The 19,458-nt window shown below is 37.3% G+C and overlaps 1 protein-coding gene across 2 annotated transcripts; it reads left to right on the top strand.

Moving 5' to 3' along the window:
• Positions 1-272: 272 nt before the first annotated feature.
• On the top strand, positions 273-17,334 carry Mbip (MAP3K12 binding inhibitory protein 1). Of its 2 annotated transcripts, none has more exons than XM_051195875.1 (9): positions 273-463; positions 3,729-3,848; positions 5,536-5,754; positions 5,847-5,943; positions 8,361-8,426; positions 8,662-8,814; positions 10,271-10,368; positions 15,420-15,458; positions 16,772-17,334. In XM_051195875.1, exons 1-9 carry the CDS (start codon positions 335-337, stop codon positions 16,874-16,876), a joined length of 1,026 nt encoding a protein of 341 aa, XP_051051832.1. In that variant the 5' UTR covers positions 273-334; the 3' UTR covers positions 16,877-17,334. The 2 variants fall into 2 exon arrangements, with proteins under 2 accessions (XP_051051832.1, XP_051051831.1); XM_051195874.1 differs by having other exon boundaries at positions 16,769-17,334.
• Positions 17,335-19,458: the final 2,124 nt, after the last annotated feature.

Below are 19,458 nucleotides of genomic sequence, written 5' to 3'. Positions count from 1 at the left end.
CCCAAGACAACTCCAAGTCGCCATGTTAACATTTTACATTTTAATAGAGGTACTCAGATTCTAACACTTAACAATATGGCTCTGCCAGCACTCACAGGGAACATCCAAGAGCCAAGGAACACTTCTAAACTACAGCAACCCACCCAAAACATCACCAGAGGGTCCCGCCTCTTGATTGGTCTTGGTGCGTGTCTGTCACACAGAGAGGGTGGGGCCTACCCTCAGCTCTAAATGAGACGCAGTAGTTTTTACATCATCTCAGTGCGACTCAATCCGCGAGGGAGGGGCGGGGTGAGCACTGCTTGCAGCGCTTGGGGGCTGCTGTGAAGGTGTCATGGCTGCTGCTGCGGAGCTTAGTTCCTCAAGCAGCAGCGAGAGGAACCTGGAGCGAAGCTCTAGCCCCCTCATTACCCGCGAGGTGCTCTGCGAACTCTTCCGTTCCCTGCACACCCTGACTGGGCAGGTAAGTGGAGGTGCGACGTTGAGGGCGGGGGGGGGGGGAGCATCCCGGTCCTCTCCCCCTAGTCCTCCGGGTCGCGGAGCCCTCCCGCATCGTGTATGCTGCTGGGATGCTGAGGCCGCGGCAGCCGAGACCGGGAGGAGCTGGGGCCCAGCTGCCTGGGCCCGGGAGAGGCCAGCTGCACACTCGGTGACCACGCGTGAGTACCAAGGTCTGGAGAAAACTGGGGTCCTGGTGCCGAACTCTTGCAGAGATGATGAGAGTTAGCGAGGCTCCTGGCCCTGACGGTTCTTTTGCCTCCGGTGTATTAATTCGTTGGTTAGTGTGGCCTGAAACTTTTCCTAGCCCTATCTCCACTCTTTAGGGGGTGATTTACTCTGGGTTTTATTTATTGCATCTGTTATTCTTTGAAACGATGCGGGGGAACTATAAGAATTTCTAAATTATAACTAACTTGTAATGTGCCTAAGTTTTAGTGTAAATTGTTGGATGATTTATGTATGACCAAGTCTACCGTCATTACTACTGTCGCGAAACTATTAACTAATCGCTCATATTGAAATGTCATAGTAAAATTGGATTTTGGTTCCTTCTCTTTATTAGATGAAGTCGTTCATGATATAATGAAGCTAATTTTTAACAAGGAGCAAAAGTATGTTTGCTTGCTTTAAAAAATATTTTATGTTAAACTGCTAGTTTGTTTGGGGGCTGGTCTAGTGCATGTGGTTGGTATCTGTGACGATAGGACATTTACCTGATTTGTGAGAATTATGTTTAAAACCCTTAGATGGATGAAGAATTAATTTTGTAAAAAGGTATTTTAATAAAAATTTTAAAACTTTAGTACGTTTATTTTGACTGGCAAACTACTTTGAGTTGTACATTCAGTTCGGTGTTATGAGGCAATTAGTAATGTTCCTCTAAAAATTAAAACTTTAAAACCCAACTGCTTAATAAGCATTAATAAAAAATGATTTTTCAAAATGTTGAAGACTTTCCTTATCAACATTTCAGTGGTAATATCCCAGATCTTTAAATAGTTCAAAAGTCAGAGAACTTTTTGGCATAAATTTGGAACTTAAAGACTTAATCATTAACATTCTAATGTGAAGATGAGAAAAAAATATTCTCATCTATTGCGCGTAGAAGTTGCAAAAATAATTTACATTAATAAATGATTTGGACATGTAAAGTATTTTGCATACTGAGTTTTTCAAATTTATTCCAAAAGTTATATGGAAAAATGATTAAATCTTAACTTATGCCACCTGCCAACAAATGTTTGGAGAAAATGAAGTTTTCGTAACATAGTAAAGGGATCTTTATTTAAGTGTCAAATATAAGTTCTTTTCTTTTTAAAAAATCAATTAAATGTTATCTTAGTATTATGTATTTTGAGATGTATCATTTAAGCCATACACACATATAAGTTGCCCCTGGGGAGTGTGTCTTTTTCCAACAAATTAAAAGAATTTTTAAGATGTAAATTGTAATATGCCTAAGTTCACCTTACATACCATTGAAGTTTTAGTGCCTTTCAATAGAAAGTATAAAATTGAATTATAAAAAGTATTTTTCCACCAAATGCAAAATATTAACCTTTTCTCTTTCCTCTCATTGGCCCATGTTACAAGCTAAAGATTTGTTAGCTTGGGTTCTTTTTGTTTATTTATTTTTAATAATTAGGTTCTACTGAACATTCATAATTGATTAGTCTATGTTAACAGTTTATTAATAGAAAAATTTAAATGCCTGGTTACTGTTCCAAGAGATATAGGGTAAAATGCATAGAGGAATTTGCTGAATGAATAATTGGATGTATTTGGGGGGTCATTTTTAAATTAATTTATGACATTATTGCTTGATTTTTCACAAAAGACCAAGTATCTTGAGTTGCCTCTGAAGATTTACATAATTCTGCTGAGTTGACATGAGATTATTGTTCAACCATTGAGATTTCTTTTCTACAGTTATTTTCTCTAGAGAATGTGATGCTTTGCTCAGGTTTAAGAATTGCCTGTTTTTTTTAACTCGAGCCTTCTAAATTTGCCATAATCAACTGTAGATCTCTTGGAGGACTATAAACACATGCTGATGGATTACTTTCATACACATTAAATGCAGTAATCTTATTAATCTTAACATTTAATTTTAAGCTTACCTTTGCCAGTATAGTCTATGCTAAATTTTATATTTATGTCTGTCAAATACAAACTTGAAATGGCTCTGGTCTCAGCAGTAAGTGTCTACATCTGTTGTCCAGTAGAGTGCTTACTTTGGGAACCTGAGATTTCTTTGGTTCCACAGACAGTGGTTCACATTTTGGTTTTTTATTCTTAACAACTCATTAGATTGATATTTGAACTCATGAAACTTGTATCTTTACTTTGTGGAAAATATGACTAGTTTTTGATAATTTATCAAATAAGATATAATAACAAAATAAGATATAATTAACTTGCTTCCACTATGCATTATGTCCTTACACAATGCTATAATACATGTCCTTAGAAAAGTTTATAGGGACCATACGCAGTGATTACAGATGGAGCTTCTCTTCTCCCTCCAAAGTTTTGACATTAATTTTATATGCAGGTTCTTGGTAGTTTTCTGGATATAATTTTGTTCTAAGAAACCACAAGGTGATGAGAAATTTTCATGTAATCAGACTTATATTTTACTATGTGTGAATAATCTTGAGTTTTAAGTATTTTTTTTTAAAATTGGCTAAACTTGAATGAGAAGACATTGAGATAATGAATATTTCAGGCATGTGTTTGTGTGACGTGTAACAAAGAGACTGCACTTTCTGGAACTTCTTGTGTGTAACAAAGAGACTGCACTTTCTGGAACTTCTGTAAAGTGCTTGTGCTTCCTCTGTTGAATGCTTAGTTGGAATTAGTAGGATTTCAACTAGGGCAGACCTAATTTTGGACATCTTCCAAAGGTATTTTAGATACCCACATATCAAAAGAGGTTCCATCTTTTTTTTTATCTTTCATGAGTGGCTTCTCAAAGATGGCCCAATTATATAAACATCGGAACAGAATTAGAATAATAAGATGTTTTATTTATTATTTTTTTCTAAGCTTCATCTTTGATTTTTAAAATGGCAACTAGATAAATCATTTTATTATGTCATTGAAACTTAGTAACTTTGAGCAAAATAGGCATGCATTACGCCATAGAAATCTTATTTTTGTGATAATCCCATATATACAGCCTAATCATGTAATTTTTGTGATGTTGCTGGTTTGCCCCTTTGAAGCTTAACCTCAGAGATGATGTGGTGAAAATTACAATCGATTGGAACAGGCTTCAGAGCCTCTCAGCATCCCAGCCTGCATTGCTCCTCACAGCACTTGAACAACATGTTTTGTATTTACAGGTAAATTTCATATTAGAAATGTTTGCCGGGCTATTGAAAATAGAAATTAATTATGGTTAAATTAGCTGCAGCATTTGTTATTTCTTCCTGAACACTCTGTTAGTAATGTTATTAATAAAAGGTTACTTAAATCTATATTGAGTCTGGGTCTGTTCGTTTCACTAGTCACCCAGATAGTTATGTGAATGTAACCCAATAGGCCAATGTGGGTATGAAATTGAATAAATGCAATTCTATTCAATGCTAGGCTTTGCTGAAAATTCAATACAGTTCATCTATGGTGGGTTATAATTAAGCAATAAGACACGGCAGGTGTGAGTCATGCTATGATAATGATTCCATGCCTTGGGTGAGTTTGGAGGCTCATGGAGTGCTTTCAGTGGTTCAAGAAGTGGCATTATCCCAGCATGACACATCCTGGAGTGTCTATTGCAATTAAACAGTTTCAGCATAGTTTTTAAAAAGAAAGTAATTTCTGTGACATTAATGTTTCATCTTAGTGAGTAGCCAGTCACTATTTCCTCTTAATAATTTGAAATAATTTATCCTTGCTATTGGAAGTCAATATTGAATTATTTATAATAGTATTGTTACATTTTTTTTAATATTTCAGTTTAAGAAATGAACAGTGTTATGACCTTGCTAGTTGTTGTTGAACATCTCTGCAAGTGTAATTGATGTGAGTTGCAGGTTTTCTCTAATCAAAGTGAAATGTGAAGCATCAAGGGTGAGCAGAGCTGTTTTTCCTGGTGGCTTGACTGTGTTTAAGATGTCATAAGGTTCCAGAAGAGTGTTTGCCATAGCAAACAATGGAAACAAAATTGTATGAAAAGATGTTCGGGATATTGTTTAGAAATGATGTGTTAATTTTCAGCCCTGCATCCATTGACTTTCTGAGAGTGTTTAATCGTGTTTCATGATAAAAAAAAAAAAAAAAATAACAGTTAACAGTTTGTTTAAAGGACGGGGATGGCTAGGTAGAACAGAAGTAAGTGAATTTCCATTATGAAGAAGCATTTTTTTTAACCCACTCTTAGAATGACCTGCTGCCAGCTAGGGGTCTTTGTAGCATGTTTTGTTTGATTTATTTTTTTCTTTCTTCTCCCATTGTTCATTTTCTTTTATAAAAAAATCATTTCCTGACCCACTGAGTTACCTTGCTATGTCAGAAACAGGCTGAATGTTCACTTAGTGTAACACCTATATACTTCATATCCATGCTGTCTCATTCATTTTGGTCAACTGCACTTTGAAGTGGAGAATCTCCAGATACTGTGATAATGCAGGGTGTTGCTGAGTGAGAGAGAGCACCGCTCTCCTGCTAAGGAGGGAGAATGCTGAGCCTAGTGTTCTGAGTGACGTGTTAATTAAGAGGCATCCAGGCCAGAGACTAAAGGCTTTGATTTGGCACAGAATAAAAGATGAGTGACAGAATGATTTCCTCAAAGAAAATTTTCAATTTCCTCAGGTTTTCTTTTTCTTTTTTAAATAATTTTATTGCAAACTTTTAAGAATGGCAGCAATAGAAAAGAGTGAACTTGTGTGTGGTCAGACCTGTATATCCTTGTGTGCCAGCTTTTTATATTTAATAATTGATAATATTCATTTACTCGGCATCAGTTTATGTAAATATATAACTCATTTACATTAGTTTTAACCTGAGCAGATGTCACTGTGTTCTTTTTAGCCTTTTTTAGCAAAGCTCCAATCTTTAATTAAAGAGAATGCAACTGCTGTTGAAGAGATAAGACAGACAGAAACGGAGACTAAAAGTGAACTAAATGCTAAACATCCCGTTGGGGACCTACAGGATGAAGGAAAGCTCAAAGACTGTGACTTAGATGTAAAAGAGACACACATTCATTTTGATCCAGAAGTAGTTCAAATAAAGGCTGGGAAAGCAGAAGTAAGTTTGGGGTGGCGCAGGGACAGGGGCAGGGGACATTATTTTTAAAAGTTCTATTGTGTTTTGATTGCTAAACTATTTATTGTTTGTAGATTGACAGACGAATATCTGCATTTATTGAAAGAAAACAAGCTGAAATCAATGAAAACAACGTCAGGGAATTTTGCAATGTTATTGATTGTAATCAAGGTAACATGAAGTTTATTTTTATAGGACCTTAAGTATTTTGACAACCGCTATAATGTTTTGTCTTAAAGATAACATTAAGAACAAAATTCAGCTTTCCAAGTTTTTAGTTGGTAATTAAGGCAGTAGAATTTTCTCCTGTTTAGTAATGGACTGTGTTTGTCAAGCTGATTTTCATTTTGGTTCCTCATTTGAAAATCAAGTAAAGGCTAAACTATAGAAACAAATGCTTACCATAGGTATGAGAAGATGTTTAGGAAGTAAAAGTGGAATATTGGATGACACGATTGTTCAGACTCACTCTTAGAAGAAAACAAAACAGACTTTCAGGTCTGTGAATGTACCGGTGAAGCTATGCTGATTCATTCAGTGAATTAGGAAAGCTGACAGCATTCCTCAAGAGGGAGCAGCTTTCTCTTCATTCCTGAGTTTCATCATGAAACTTGCCAGGAAGACTGTGGAACCCTAGGCTTTTGTCCTTTTTATTGTGCATACCTTTGCTGTTTTTCATCAGAGTCTCCTTTCCCTCTTCAGTTGATACTACAGTGTGTTTCAGGTCTTGCAGAATACCTGCAGAACACCATATACTGTGTAGCACTGCCATAGATCATATTCAGTTATCTTCATAATGACCAGCCCAAATAGTTCTTAGGAAAAAAAAATACGGAGAAAAGTTCGTAATTGGACTCAACATTTTTCTTATTGCCTTTCATATCTCTTGGCTGATGATTCTAAGCATGGAATTATCAGCTGAACCTGGAAGTGACTCATAATCTTATTGATACAGGATGCTCTTAACATCATAATGTAAGCTCACTTTGGGTTTTAAATTTAACTTTTTCTACTGTTAACTTTTGTGGCTCTGTATTTGGCCTTTTAGAACAGGTATAACAGTGGCAAAATCTCAGGTGCAACAATCAGTTGTATGCACCTCAAGAGAAAGGGTTTGTTGAGGGAGCAAGTGCATGTGTCACTAATGTTATTCCTCTGTTCTTCCTGCTAACTCTATTATTACAAACCATCAGGGGATAGAAATTGACAAGAATTGAAATGCTCAGCAGGATTCCTGGGCCCATTCAATCCCTTGCTGGCTCAAAACAGTACTAGCAAGAATTGCTGTGGAGAGTGACTAGCCTCATGCATTCACTGTCCCCACACATGCTGCATTTCTCACTGATGGGTCTGTGCATTTGGAATATAGCCCTGGAATGAAACATAGACTTTTTTTTTTTTAATACCCTAAGACCAATGAAAGGGTAGAAAGAATAGAGAAGTATTATGTATGTTTTGAGGTGTTTCCAAGGAAAAGAAAATGAGTCTGTTTAGTCTTTAAATGTAAAAGATTAAGCAGATTTGTAATTTTATTTACAGTTTGACTTATCACAGATGTGTTAAACTTAAATGTAAAAATGCATTATCATGTGTTACTATATTTTTAAAGACTTTTCAGTTGGTCTAAGAAAAGTCATTTTTTTAGAAATCAGATTTCATGAAATAACAAAAGACTTTAACTCATTTTATACCCATTTTTTACCAAATAATTATGGAAATTTAACAGAAAATTTACTACCAATGTATAGCTTTACTGTTACTTCAAGCATTAGCATATATCTGTGTTATTGTATTACATATGTGTTCATTTATTACAATTATGCTAATATTTAATAGTATGATTATGTTAACATATTACTGTTTTCTTTCCTTATAACTTATTTGTCAATACATAATTGAAAAGAAATTATAGTTTTTACCTTGATAAAAACATTGGGAAAATTTTCACAACATCTTTTCTGAAATTACAGTTTTTAAAATGTAGGATTGAGAGGAGTGTTGCCTGTTTGGTCGGCACTTTTAAAATAAACATTGGAAATGTAGGAACAGAGGGAAAGTGCTGTACTGGAGGCTTCCGTGTGTTTTGTAGTTGAGGTTTCAGGGTATTTTTTAATCTAAAATTTTGAGATCTAAAAAAAAAAAAGTGTAAAATATGCAATCAGTCCCTCTGTTAGGTGTTCACTAATTTGATAACAAAAATGCTGAAATTTTTAAAACATAGTTTGGTAAATTGGCTTCTGTTTGTATAATGGAATTAAAATATGGTACTTTAGAATATATGAATTACTTTCCCCAGTAATTCTGACTAATAAATAATTTTGTTAAAAATCATCAGAAGTTATGTTACTTAATGGTTTTTCTATATGTAAATCTGAATGTTACATAAAAATATTACATGTGATTCAATTCAGAGGATAACGATCACCCACATTATTCTGTATGTGATAGTAATGTAATTATTATTACTTTTAAATTCTTCCATGAGTAAAATATGAATTATTAGGAGTTTATCATAATCTCATAATTTGTAGTTATGAGATTTGTAGTTAAGAATATATTTGAACTAAATTCATCCAAATTCTCTCTAGAAAATAGTTGTGCAAGAACTGATGCCATCTTTACTCCTTATCCTGGATTCAAAAGTCACGTAAAGGGTAAGTAGCTGCCATGTAATACATGTCCCAGGCAAGAGTTTGTTGTAGCTTCATAACAGTGTGGAACAGAAGTAACTCTTCCGATCTAAACTTCATCCTAATACGAAGGCATTGCCTTTCTTCCTTTTTGAGCTTCTGGTTAGGCGGCCATTATGGCAGAAATATACTGTAAGGGAGAAAGAATTTCTGCTTTTGGAGCATAAATTCACGTAGGCTTAAAAGTTTCTTAACTTAGTTTCTAGAGTTGTGAATACATATGGACCACAGACTAGACCTGAAGGGATTTCGGGGTCAGGCCACAAACCTACTAGCATGCTTCGAGATTGTGGCAACCAGGCTGTGGAGGAACGACTCCAGAATATTGAGGCTCACTTGCGACTGCAGACAGGTAAGTAGAGGGTTAGTTGATGTTGTGTAATGTGCTTTTGCAAGTCTTAAGGAAGTTAGATTCATTTATTTTTAAGGACTTTCCCCAAACACTCACTCTAAAGCCCTCATTCCAGGTGCATAATACAGTTGCTACTGCTGAGGAATCCATAAAGTTCTCGGTGATTATGCTTTCTCTTCTTACACTTCTTGACACTTTCTAAATTGGGAAACAAATTCTAAATAGATTGTTTGAAGCTCCAACAAAAACCAAATGCAATGTGTTGCCGTGGCCAATTTCAGAACTTGTATGACTACCTCTAATAATTATTAGCCCTCTGCCAGCTACAAAATGTACATAAATATGGTCCTGGTCCCCAGTGCACTCCTGGCGATAAACATAAGTGCCCTGGGGAAAATGAGCCCATATTTATTGAACAATACTGTCTCTGAAAGTGTCGTGCCTATTCCAGCTTAGTACTTAACAGAGTTCTGTGGAGGTGTGTGCTCTTACTATTGGGACGATAATAAGACTGAAGTCCAAAGAGCTCAAGCAACCTCCCAGGATATTGTAAGTGACAAGGAGAAAGCATTTAGTTACCATGCTCTTGATTCTCCTTCTAAATGTCCCTGCATGTTTCTTCTTCTGTCTTCACAACTATTGCTGTAGAGGAAGCTGCTGTAATCTGTCTTGGAGTGATAGGTCTGTTCGTCACTGGACTTCCTCCTCTGGGCCATTTTCACCCTGTGACCAAATTGCACTTTTTCAAGCTCATATCTGATCTTGTTTCTATCCAGCTAAAAATTCTTTAATAGTTCTCTGTAGCTCTCAAACACATAGCAAACTCAGTACTTAGCAGAGAGACTGTGATCTAATCTAGACCAGGTTGGTCTCAGGGGTGATGCTTGAAGAAGTATAAGGATTCTGGATATAATAATGAACTTGATGTTTAATCTTTAAAACACCATGCTCTCCTCCAAAAGAACTAGTTGAGAATTATGGGAAAACTCCTTTAAACATTTTTCTAGGTCAAAGGAGAAAATATACCATGCTAGAAGTAGAAGTTGGAGAAAATGATAGATAAGCACAGCCATCAAGTGGAACTGTCATCTTGTCACTGCAGTATTTTTCTTTCTAAGTAACTACCAACACCTATTAGGAACAGCACTTTCTATACAGAAACTGTTCAGTATCTCATGAAATGACTTCTATAAAATAACTTGTAGCAATATGGCATGCATAAGCAATATTTAGAAAGCGGAAGTCTATAATTTGTCTCAGAATTCGGAGTGAAACTGTAAGGGTGAAACCATGAGTTAAGGATTTCAATTGATTTTGCTTTCATCTGTTTATTTTCTGAATTTAAGTGTTTTACATTCTTATGTATAAATGTCTTTGCTTGATATATTAATAATAAAAATGATAAAGCAGAATTATTGATTAAGATTTTTGGCATTTTTTACTCTCATGAATGTAGGTGGTCCAGTACCAAGAGACATTTATCAGAGAATTAAAAAGCTTGAAGATAAAATCCTTGAATTGGAGGGCATCTCTCCTGAATACTTTCAATCTGTGGTAAGTATTAATGTCTTTTAAACAAAGTGTTCTTTTAGTTTAGGGTCTTCCATGTATGAAACACTGTGAATTCAGTCCTATGGAGGTGATTATCTGCTACTTTAAAATGTCTGATTCTGGGTATTTTTTAAATGTAAAAACACTTGTCATTCTCAGCTCTGGGAATCCTAGTAAGATCTTCCTGTCCTAATGACTCAGCCTATAATGGCTCAGCCTGGGACTCTATTTGCAGCCTTGTGGACAACGGAGCCTCCCTTTTACAGCTTGTTCTTTGTCTCTAGGACCCGTCCGTCCCTCCAAACTCTCACTCGGCTCCTAACTAGGTTGACTTCTCACATTTAAACACTTTTTCTTTACCTTAACACAGACTTCCTTTTCTTGTAACTGGCCTTTATCTGTGTAATTCCTCCATTAGTATTAATTAATTAATTAATTAACTAATTAATTAATTAATTAATTCTTTTTGAAAAACTTTTATTGGTTCTTTGTGGATTTCATATCAAGAATTCTGAACCCACTTATCTCCCCATCCCCTTGCATCCACCCTCTGCCCTTGCAACTTCCCCTCCAAAACAAAACTAAATTTAAAAGAAAAAACAGCTGGGGCGTTGGTGTTGCACGCCTTTCATCCCAGCACTTGGGAGGTAGAGGCAGGTGCATCTCTGTGAGTTCGAGACCATCCCGGTTTGCAAGAGATAGTTCTAGGACAGCCTCCAAAGCCACAGAGAAACCCTGTCTCGATAAAACAAAAAGAAAAGAAAAGAAAAAAACCAAAACCAAATCAAACAAAACAGAAGCAAACAAAAAAGAAAGAGCAGATCTTGTCGTGGAAGCTGTAGTGTGGCCCGTTAAGTTGCAGTTTACCCTTTAGTCCACGCACCTTCACTTACAAGTGTTCTTTGCTAATAGCCATTGGTTTGGCTCGAGGCCTCTGGCTTCTGCTCTGCTGCTGATAATGGGCTCTCACTGGGGCTCCTCTTGGATATCCTGTTGTCCTGTGTCATGGAGATCCTTCAGTTTGGATCAATAGGTTCATTCTTAACCCCTTTCTCAAGGAAATGGGAATCTTAATGAGCATCTTCCTTGGCATATCAGTGTTTCAGACAGCCCTGAGCTCACTCTGCTTCCCACTGTCCTCTAAGGAGGTACTGCTCTTTTCTCATGTTTCTTTTGCTCTATGTGTTTGTTTGAGTTTTGAGACAAATTCTCGATATATGGCCCTTAGCTTAGGCAGGCCTTGAACTCACTCTTACTGTGTCAGCTTCCTTCCAAAGTCTAACAACTAACATCAGCCGTGCCCTATCTATTTAATCATTTTTCTAGATGTGTAATCCTTCTGTGTATCCCAAGGTGAACCTTGAAAGGTTCAAAAGAGAGCAAATAAAGAGATGTGGCTCACACCCTTCATTTCAGCACTCACACGGCAGAGGCAGGAGGATCTCTGAGTTTGAGGCCAGCCTGGTCTACAAAGTGAGTTCCAGGACACAGAGAAACCTGATCTTGAAAACATAAATTATAAAAAGAAACATATGAAAATGTAAACAATAAGTTCTCTAGTATGAAAAAGCACTGTGAAAATATGCTAGTAAACCATGTTACATGTTTACTGCTTTCAGGTATCATAATTTAAAGTTGGTCTTTAGAAATAACTCATAAAGATCATGTCTTTTAAATATACTCATAAGCCTACAGTCTTTAACTTACTGTGTTAAAACATTTCCATGTTTAAGGGTCAGATTCTTTTCATAATTTTCTCTTATAATAGTTTACTTGGGAGTTTGGTTTTGAACAAATGGAAAGAACTTTAGTTCTTTTGTTCTGTGAATCAAATATAATTTTCTTTGTTCTGTTAATGTTCACATTTTCACCTGCTGCGTTCCAATGTTACCCATTAATCAATCTCTATCCAGCTTTTAGAAGCTTCTCCATGTTTAGAATTTACCCACATGTGAATCTATATAAAAACATTTCGATTAAAATCTTTTCATAGTTCAGAAATTCAATTTCCAACAAAAGATCACTCCATATCACTCCATATTTCCTTGTGTCCTAACCAGAGAAGCTAGAGGAGTATAGCCCACATAGTCCTTTCTGATCACTTTGAGAGGTAAGTATGCAACATTACTCTATTACTCTATAGAGAGTAAGGTTTGCAGACTTCTCAGTTCCTGTCAGTGTGAAGATAACCCTTGAGTTGGCCTTCCTCCAGATGAGGTGTGTGGCTCCCAGAGAGGACTCCTTCTATTATGGAATGCCAGTATGAAATCCTTTCTTTGGCTTTGTGCCACATCTGTGCATTAAGTCCAGAGGACAGAGTTGGTCTGAATATTTAAACCTTTCTGGTTCTGTGCTAGTAATCTACATGTGTCATTTCTAGTACTAATCCGTAGGGTGTCTTCCATCCAAAAATGGAATTTTAAAGATCTGGAAATCCTTTTTTCACAAAGAACCACTTTGTCCCAATTTGTCACCCTCCCCCCCTTTTCCCAATGCCTACCTCACCCCCACTAATCTCCATCTGTGTTCCCAGAGCAGCTGTGAAGGGTCCGTACTGTGTTTCAGCCAGCTTTTCAGCACAGATTATCCCAGCTGTCTCAAGTGCAGATCCCGTGATTCAGAAAATTTAGTTGCTGTTTCCATCTTCATACCCTCCTCTACTTTCAAATTCACAGTCCCCTAAGAACATCACCCCTCCAGGTTTTCTCATTTCTGTCAACGACAGGACTATTTCACTGACCAGAAACTGGACTTTTCCTTGCTCTCTTCCAACATCGAGTCACCAGCAGCTGTCAGTTTCCCCTCAGGACCTCACGTACACCTAAACTAATATAGCACTGTCATTCTTAATTGATCTCCACGCTAAAATATCATAAACCTTTCCAAACACTGTTTTCACAAGTCACTTCCCTGCACAATGCTTCCAGTAAATCCCTGCCTGGAAAAGATAAAAAGCCTCTGCATATAGCGTTCAGGTTTCTCTACAATTTGATGGCTCCTGCTGCTGCTTTTTTTTTTTTTTTTTTAATTTATTAAGTCTTTGGAGAAAAAGCCACTGTTGGATTGGCTCAATGACACAAAGCCAACCATGGTTCCCTGACTTTTGTAGCAGCCACAGGATTGATTGTACCATGATCTTCTTGCACAGCTGAAACTCCTCAAGCTAAGGAAGACCTTCCTTGGGGAGCAAGGCAACAGAGCGTGGTTTCTGTTTTTTTGGGTTTTTTTGTTTTGTTTTGTTTTGCTTTGCTTTGTTTTCTTTAATGTATATGTGTACTCTATTTGCATATCTGCCTGCACTCCAGAAGAAAGCATCAGATCTCATTATAGATGGTTATGAGCCAACATATGGGTGCTGGAAATTGAAAGACTCATTTTACTATATTTTTAAGTTATTGATCCACTGTAATCTTATTTTTACGCTGGTGGTTTTGGTTTTGTTTCACGGTAATGATCTGATTGTTCATGGCATAGAAACTGTGATTTTCCATTGGTTAAACTGTTGGGAACATTAGGGAACATGTTTGAGTCGAATATCTAATGAGCTATTGTAGTGAGATATTCACCCCGCCCATACCTATTTCACTGGTCACACCCATTGGGGCATGGATGGGGACAGGTGGGGGTGTTACCTGGGGGGGACTAGGTCTCTGGCCCTGGACCCCAGCTTGCTCTTTTACCTCATGGTCACAGACAGAGAGCATCGGGAGGCATCCTTGGAATGAGAAACTGTGGTGGCCATTTGTTTCTGATGTTAAGTGATTTCTCCCTGAATAAACGTCCATCAGACAATCTTTTGCCCTAAAATTTTGTTTCCCATGCTTTACACTGCTCCTTAGGAAAATAGGAGTCTGTACAGTGGACAGATGATGTTAAGCTCTGCCTGTCTGTGTGTACCTAGCTCAGCTTGGCAAAGAAAGGAGCTCTTAGTCCATGTCTAATAATAATTCTAGCACTTAATGATTACTGTTTAATATAACTACTCACATGAGGGAGGCATACTTAGGTGCTATTTGGATCAGCTTTTGACATGAAAAAAATAGAGTTTTAATTTCTTCTAATCTTTGTGATCATTTGTGTTCATTAAAAATTTTGCCAAGTACATTCATCATGGGGTTTTTTATTGTTGTTTTGTTTTTGTCAGGATATTCCTTTACTAATGTGCCTCCAATGATTTCTGATGTTGTCAAACTAAAAAGTATAAAAAGAATTCATTAGATCATGCTGGGCAAGTGTTTCACCTCTGCACCATCTCTTTAGCCCAACTGTAAGAAATGTGAATCCAAACCAACTCAAACAATACAATATGGGCATTGTAAAACAGTGAGACACAATCCTCAGGGCTGATCTTATGGCAAAGTCATGGCTGAGAAAGACTTGAGTTCCTGTCCCCTTTGGCCCTGTCTGGTGTTAGCATCTTTCTTTGGTAGATGGCAAGGTTGCTGTAAACTTTCCGTGTTTTATCCACACACAGAAGTTCTTTGTTTTTCACGGAAAAAAAAAAAAAAAAGTTTGCAGAAAATTTCTCCTTAATCCCCACCAGACTGTCCATACTCATTGGCAACATTTGCTATTTCCAAGCAGGAGCATTGGGGTGCGGTAGACACTCCCCTGAATCACACAGAGAGGATAAAGAGCTGTTCACTTGGATAGGCACAATGGACAAAGATGTCTGTTTGCAAGTATGCATGTGTTCTGTACATGTTCAGTCCAGTATACCAAATTCCAGTTGCCTTTATCCACTATTGCTTCCTTTGGTCAGTTTCCCAGAGTGGGAAGGTTCTTTTAAAAGAAACCAAATGGAAAATTCCAAGAGATCCTCCTTTTACAATTACTTAGACTTAGAAGAAGCTGGTAATGAATGGGAAGTAGGTATTTGCCAGGGAGGAGCATGCTGTAGCAGTACCCTCCTCTGCAGAGGTAACTTTGTAGGCAGCATTGGCAAATGTGGAGCCTGCTTGGGGTTCCCAAAGGCTATCTATGTATTGCACAGTCTTCTATAAAGGAGGGAATGCAGATATTTTCTAAACATTATTTTGTTATTTTTTAACTAGAACTTCACTGGAAAAAGAAGAAAAGTCCAACCACCTCAAGTAAGTTATATTGTCTTCCTTTGGACTTCTGAAATAGATTAATGAGCTTTCTATCTTAGTAACAAAAGTGTCTACTCTGTCTGCATTTAGGACATACCTTGGCAGATTTTTAGTTGAATTACAGATATAATTTTACTTTAAGAACATAAAATGATTCCAACAGGCTAGGTAAATATAAAAATCTTTACCTTGTCTTTAATAGGAAAATATTTGGGTTAAAAAAACATTTAAATGCTCTAATTACTTCAGTTTCCTCCTACTTTCCCTACTATGGACACTACTAATTAGCATTGCCTAAATCAAAAAGAGAGTGACTTCATGACTGGGGAGACTGGGCAAAGTACTAATAGCACATTCAAGAGGACCTGAGTTCCATCTGGTCCCTAGAAACTGCATCCAAAGCAGGGCATAGTGTTGTAGGTCTGTTACCTCAGCACTGGGAGGAAAATACCCCTTGTTAGTGTGTGGCCTCCATAGGCACATGTATGCATAAACACACACTCCCTGTCCTGTCCCTCCACACACACAAAGACAATAGCAGCTTTGCTCTCTCTCCAAAGTGCTTTATTAGAAGAGTTTGAAATAATACAATTTGGCTAGTATTGATGATGTAAATTAAAGCTGGGAAAAATTTTTAAAAAGTGTTTGCTTTTAATAGTATGTTGTTGCTGGATGTGGTATATATGCCTGCAATTATAGCACTGTAGAGAGTGTGAAGGGTTAGAAGTTCAAGGTCAGCCTGTACTACATAGAGAGCCCTGTCTCAGCAACCCGTGTTCCTCAGACCAGCTTGTTAATGTATTTATTGTAAATTTTTGAATCGGTTTTTTAGAGCAGTCTTATTTCCCAGATGTAGTTGGTCCCTCGGGAGGAAAGTTCTAGGTATTTTAAGCTACTTCTCCATTGTTTGTTTTTTGCTATAGATTATGAGATTCACAGGGTTTTTGTTTTGTTTTTACAAAAGCTTTTACTAGCCTTTCAAAAACTCCAGGAGAGTTTTGTCATTAGTAAAGAGAAGCAAGTCAGCATGACAATGTGTTTATATAGCATTTGTTCTGTGTGCTTGGATGGGATCCAGGGCCTCACACATGCCCTGCACTGAGCCACATGGGTACAGCCCAGAAAAAAATAGAAGCCTTGTTAGCTTATACCTTTAAATTATGGCACAGTCACCATACATAGCTGTCAGTCTTAAAATTGTCATAACTAATATCTTGCTGAATAGTTAGGTATTAATAGTTCACTTAGCACTTTATCTGCATTAAGAAACTTAAGTCCTATTCAGCACTTTGTGTTCATCTTGTTTCCAGCAGAACTATTCACTGGCTGAACTGGATGAGAAAATTAGTGCCCTCAAAAGATCCCTGCTCAGAAAATCAAGAGAAGCAGACTCCATGGCAACTCACCTCCTTCCATGAGGACTGCCTCATCACGTTGCTTTCCTTTAAGATGTGTATGTGTGTAACTTACATGTTTAATTATTTGCAGTGTATTTATCAACATGAACTTTTTTATAAAATCAAGGTTTATTTTTGCCTGAGTCTGGCTTGCAGCAAATAATCAAGTATTCCAGTGTTTGGAAGTGATGTGAACCTTGAAAAGAGCATTTTTTGGAATTGATTTCCTTCTGTTTTAAAGGAGGCATTTTGGATATTGAAAAACTTAATTTGAAAGAACTTATAGTCCACCAGAGATTATTATTTTGATAGTGGTATTGAAAAGGACTTTATATTTGTAATATTGAATAAGCAGTTTCTTAGTTTATATTAGTATTTTATATATTGTTGGCAGTTATCAAACATTTATTGACAAATGCATGTATATAAACTTTTTTTCCATGTCTTTCTTATTGTAAATAAACAGTTGATCAACTTTATCACTACTGGCCATGTGGCCTTGGGCGAGTTAATCTTTGTGTCCTGACTTGCTGCTCTCTAAAGTGGAGTGACCGCAGAGCCTACTTGTTGATGGCTGTGAAATAGTGAGCCTGTCCTGAAGGAGTGATGTAGTAAACGTTAGCATTTAACATGCACCCATCTTGGACAGTAAGAAAGCCATCCCAGAGAAGTTTTATTGCTGGGACTAGAAACAGCATGTAAAAGATGCAGCTGCAGTTATGTCCAGTCTTACAAAGTAGCTGTTTTGAGAACTGTTTGGATGCAAACTCAGAAGTGTACCACAGATCATTTGTAAATGAGGAGAGGTTAAAAAAAAAAAAAAAAAAAAGAATCAGGAATATGGAGCTTAACTGGAGGAAGCATAACTAAACACCATGGATTTAGAATGTCACCAGCATTCAGTCTGACTCATTCATTGCCCTGGCTGAGTTCAGCCCCCTGACTCACTCTGTTTTCCCCCCTCTCTCTTCATTCTTTCTTTACTACTTGTATCTTTTATGCAGTCAGGATATTCTCCTGGCTGATCTTTCCAGCCCTCTGCTTGAGAATGATAAAAGCCTCCACACTTTTGTTTCCCTGTGTGAACTGATAAAATGGTTCTGTCTTTGTAACCTCAACTTATATTTTGGTTGTAAACCTAGCCTTTGATAGCTGAGTCATCTCTCCAGCCCAGCCTCAACTTCTTCTAATTATCTTTGACTGACTTTAGTACATAGTGTCATCTCAACTCTTAAAACCCCACCTCCAGGAACCACTGCTTACTATTGCATCTGGACCCTGCTGAAAGAGCCAGGACTTCCTGCCATGGCACAGAGCTCGTGCAGATAATTTGTCCATAATAAGGTCCTGGCAGTAACTACTCCAGAGCTTGTAGGCTGTCATCCTTTTGTCTTTCCTTGAGTGCATTGCTCACCGAAAAGTGATACCAGGAGTTTAGGGAGGCAGATTGCTTGCTCCCTTAACTGAGGCCACCTAATGGCCATTCCTTTAGAGCTTTTGTTACTTGATATAGTTCCCCACCCAACTGTGTGCTTCCAGTGGTGCTCTTGAAAGAAAGGGGTACAGTAAATGATCAGTAAAAGACTTGCTTTCAGGGATGGCAAAACACCTCCTCCCTAGTCAATCCCAGGTTACACTTTATCAAGTGTTTCATAAGGGGGTTGGGCTTCCCTAACTTCTGGCTGCAGCTGGCCATTTACAAACCACAGAGTCTTGAGTGGGTTCATAACAAACACCAGTGCAGGAAGCATGCTTCTCCAACTTCCTGGAAGTAGATCCTGCTCCAGACTTGGGCTCTGTGGGTGCTTCGAAGTTAGGACTAACAACACTTCGTCTCTAGGGTTCTTTTTCCTGTAATAGCTGGAAGAATAATGTTTTCTTTTTTTAGGGTGGGTCAGTGTCTACCTCAAAATAATGATGTCTGGCTTGATAAGATCACCAAGAACGAACATTGCTACATGTGAGCAGGCCTTTAGGAAATGAATGAAGATTATTGCCACAAAGAAAAAGGGCTGGGTTTCTGGCCTGTGGTCTACACTGACAATTGTGCAATTGGGCTGTATAAAATTTCAGTTTACTGAGAAAAAAAATTCAGTGACATTAACTGAAGATGTTTTATGATCATAGAGCACCTCAGTTCATTGAACAAGATGTTTAGGAGTTACATCTATAAAAATTGATATTTGGGGGCTGGAGAGATGGCTCAGTGGTTAAGAGCTCTTGTTCTCACAGAAGACGGGGTTTGGTTCCCAGCACCCACATGGTAGTTCACAGCTAAATGTAAAGGCAGTTCTGGGTCACCGGGTGCCGTCTTCAGAACTCTTCAGGCACCAGGCATACATGCGGCACATACATACATTCAGGCAAACACACATAAAACTCAAACACATAAAAATAAACCTAAAATTTCATTAAATAAAAACTGATGTTTTATAACTTTTAAGTTGGATATCAAAAGGACAAAATTTCAATATAGGTTCTTTGGACTCTTGTGAAATCTATTTTGGAATCTTCATGATTTAATTTTTCCTACATCTTATTGAAATATTTTGATTTTTTTTAATCCCAGGAATTAATCAACAATTATTCTCTACTATGCTAAG

Source organism: Phodopus roborovskii, unplaced genomic scaffold, assembly GCF_943737965.1.
Source record: "Phodopus roborovskii unplaced genomic scaffold, PHOROB, whole genome shotgun sequence".
NCBI classification, from domain to species: Eukaryota; Metazoa; Chordata; class Mammalia; order Rodentia; family Cricetidae; genus Phodopus; species Phodopus roborovskii.
The sequence above is the reverse complement of the archived record's forward strand: the minus strand, read 5'-3'. Positions and strand labels throughout refer to the sequence as shown.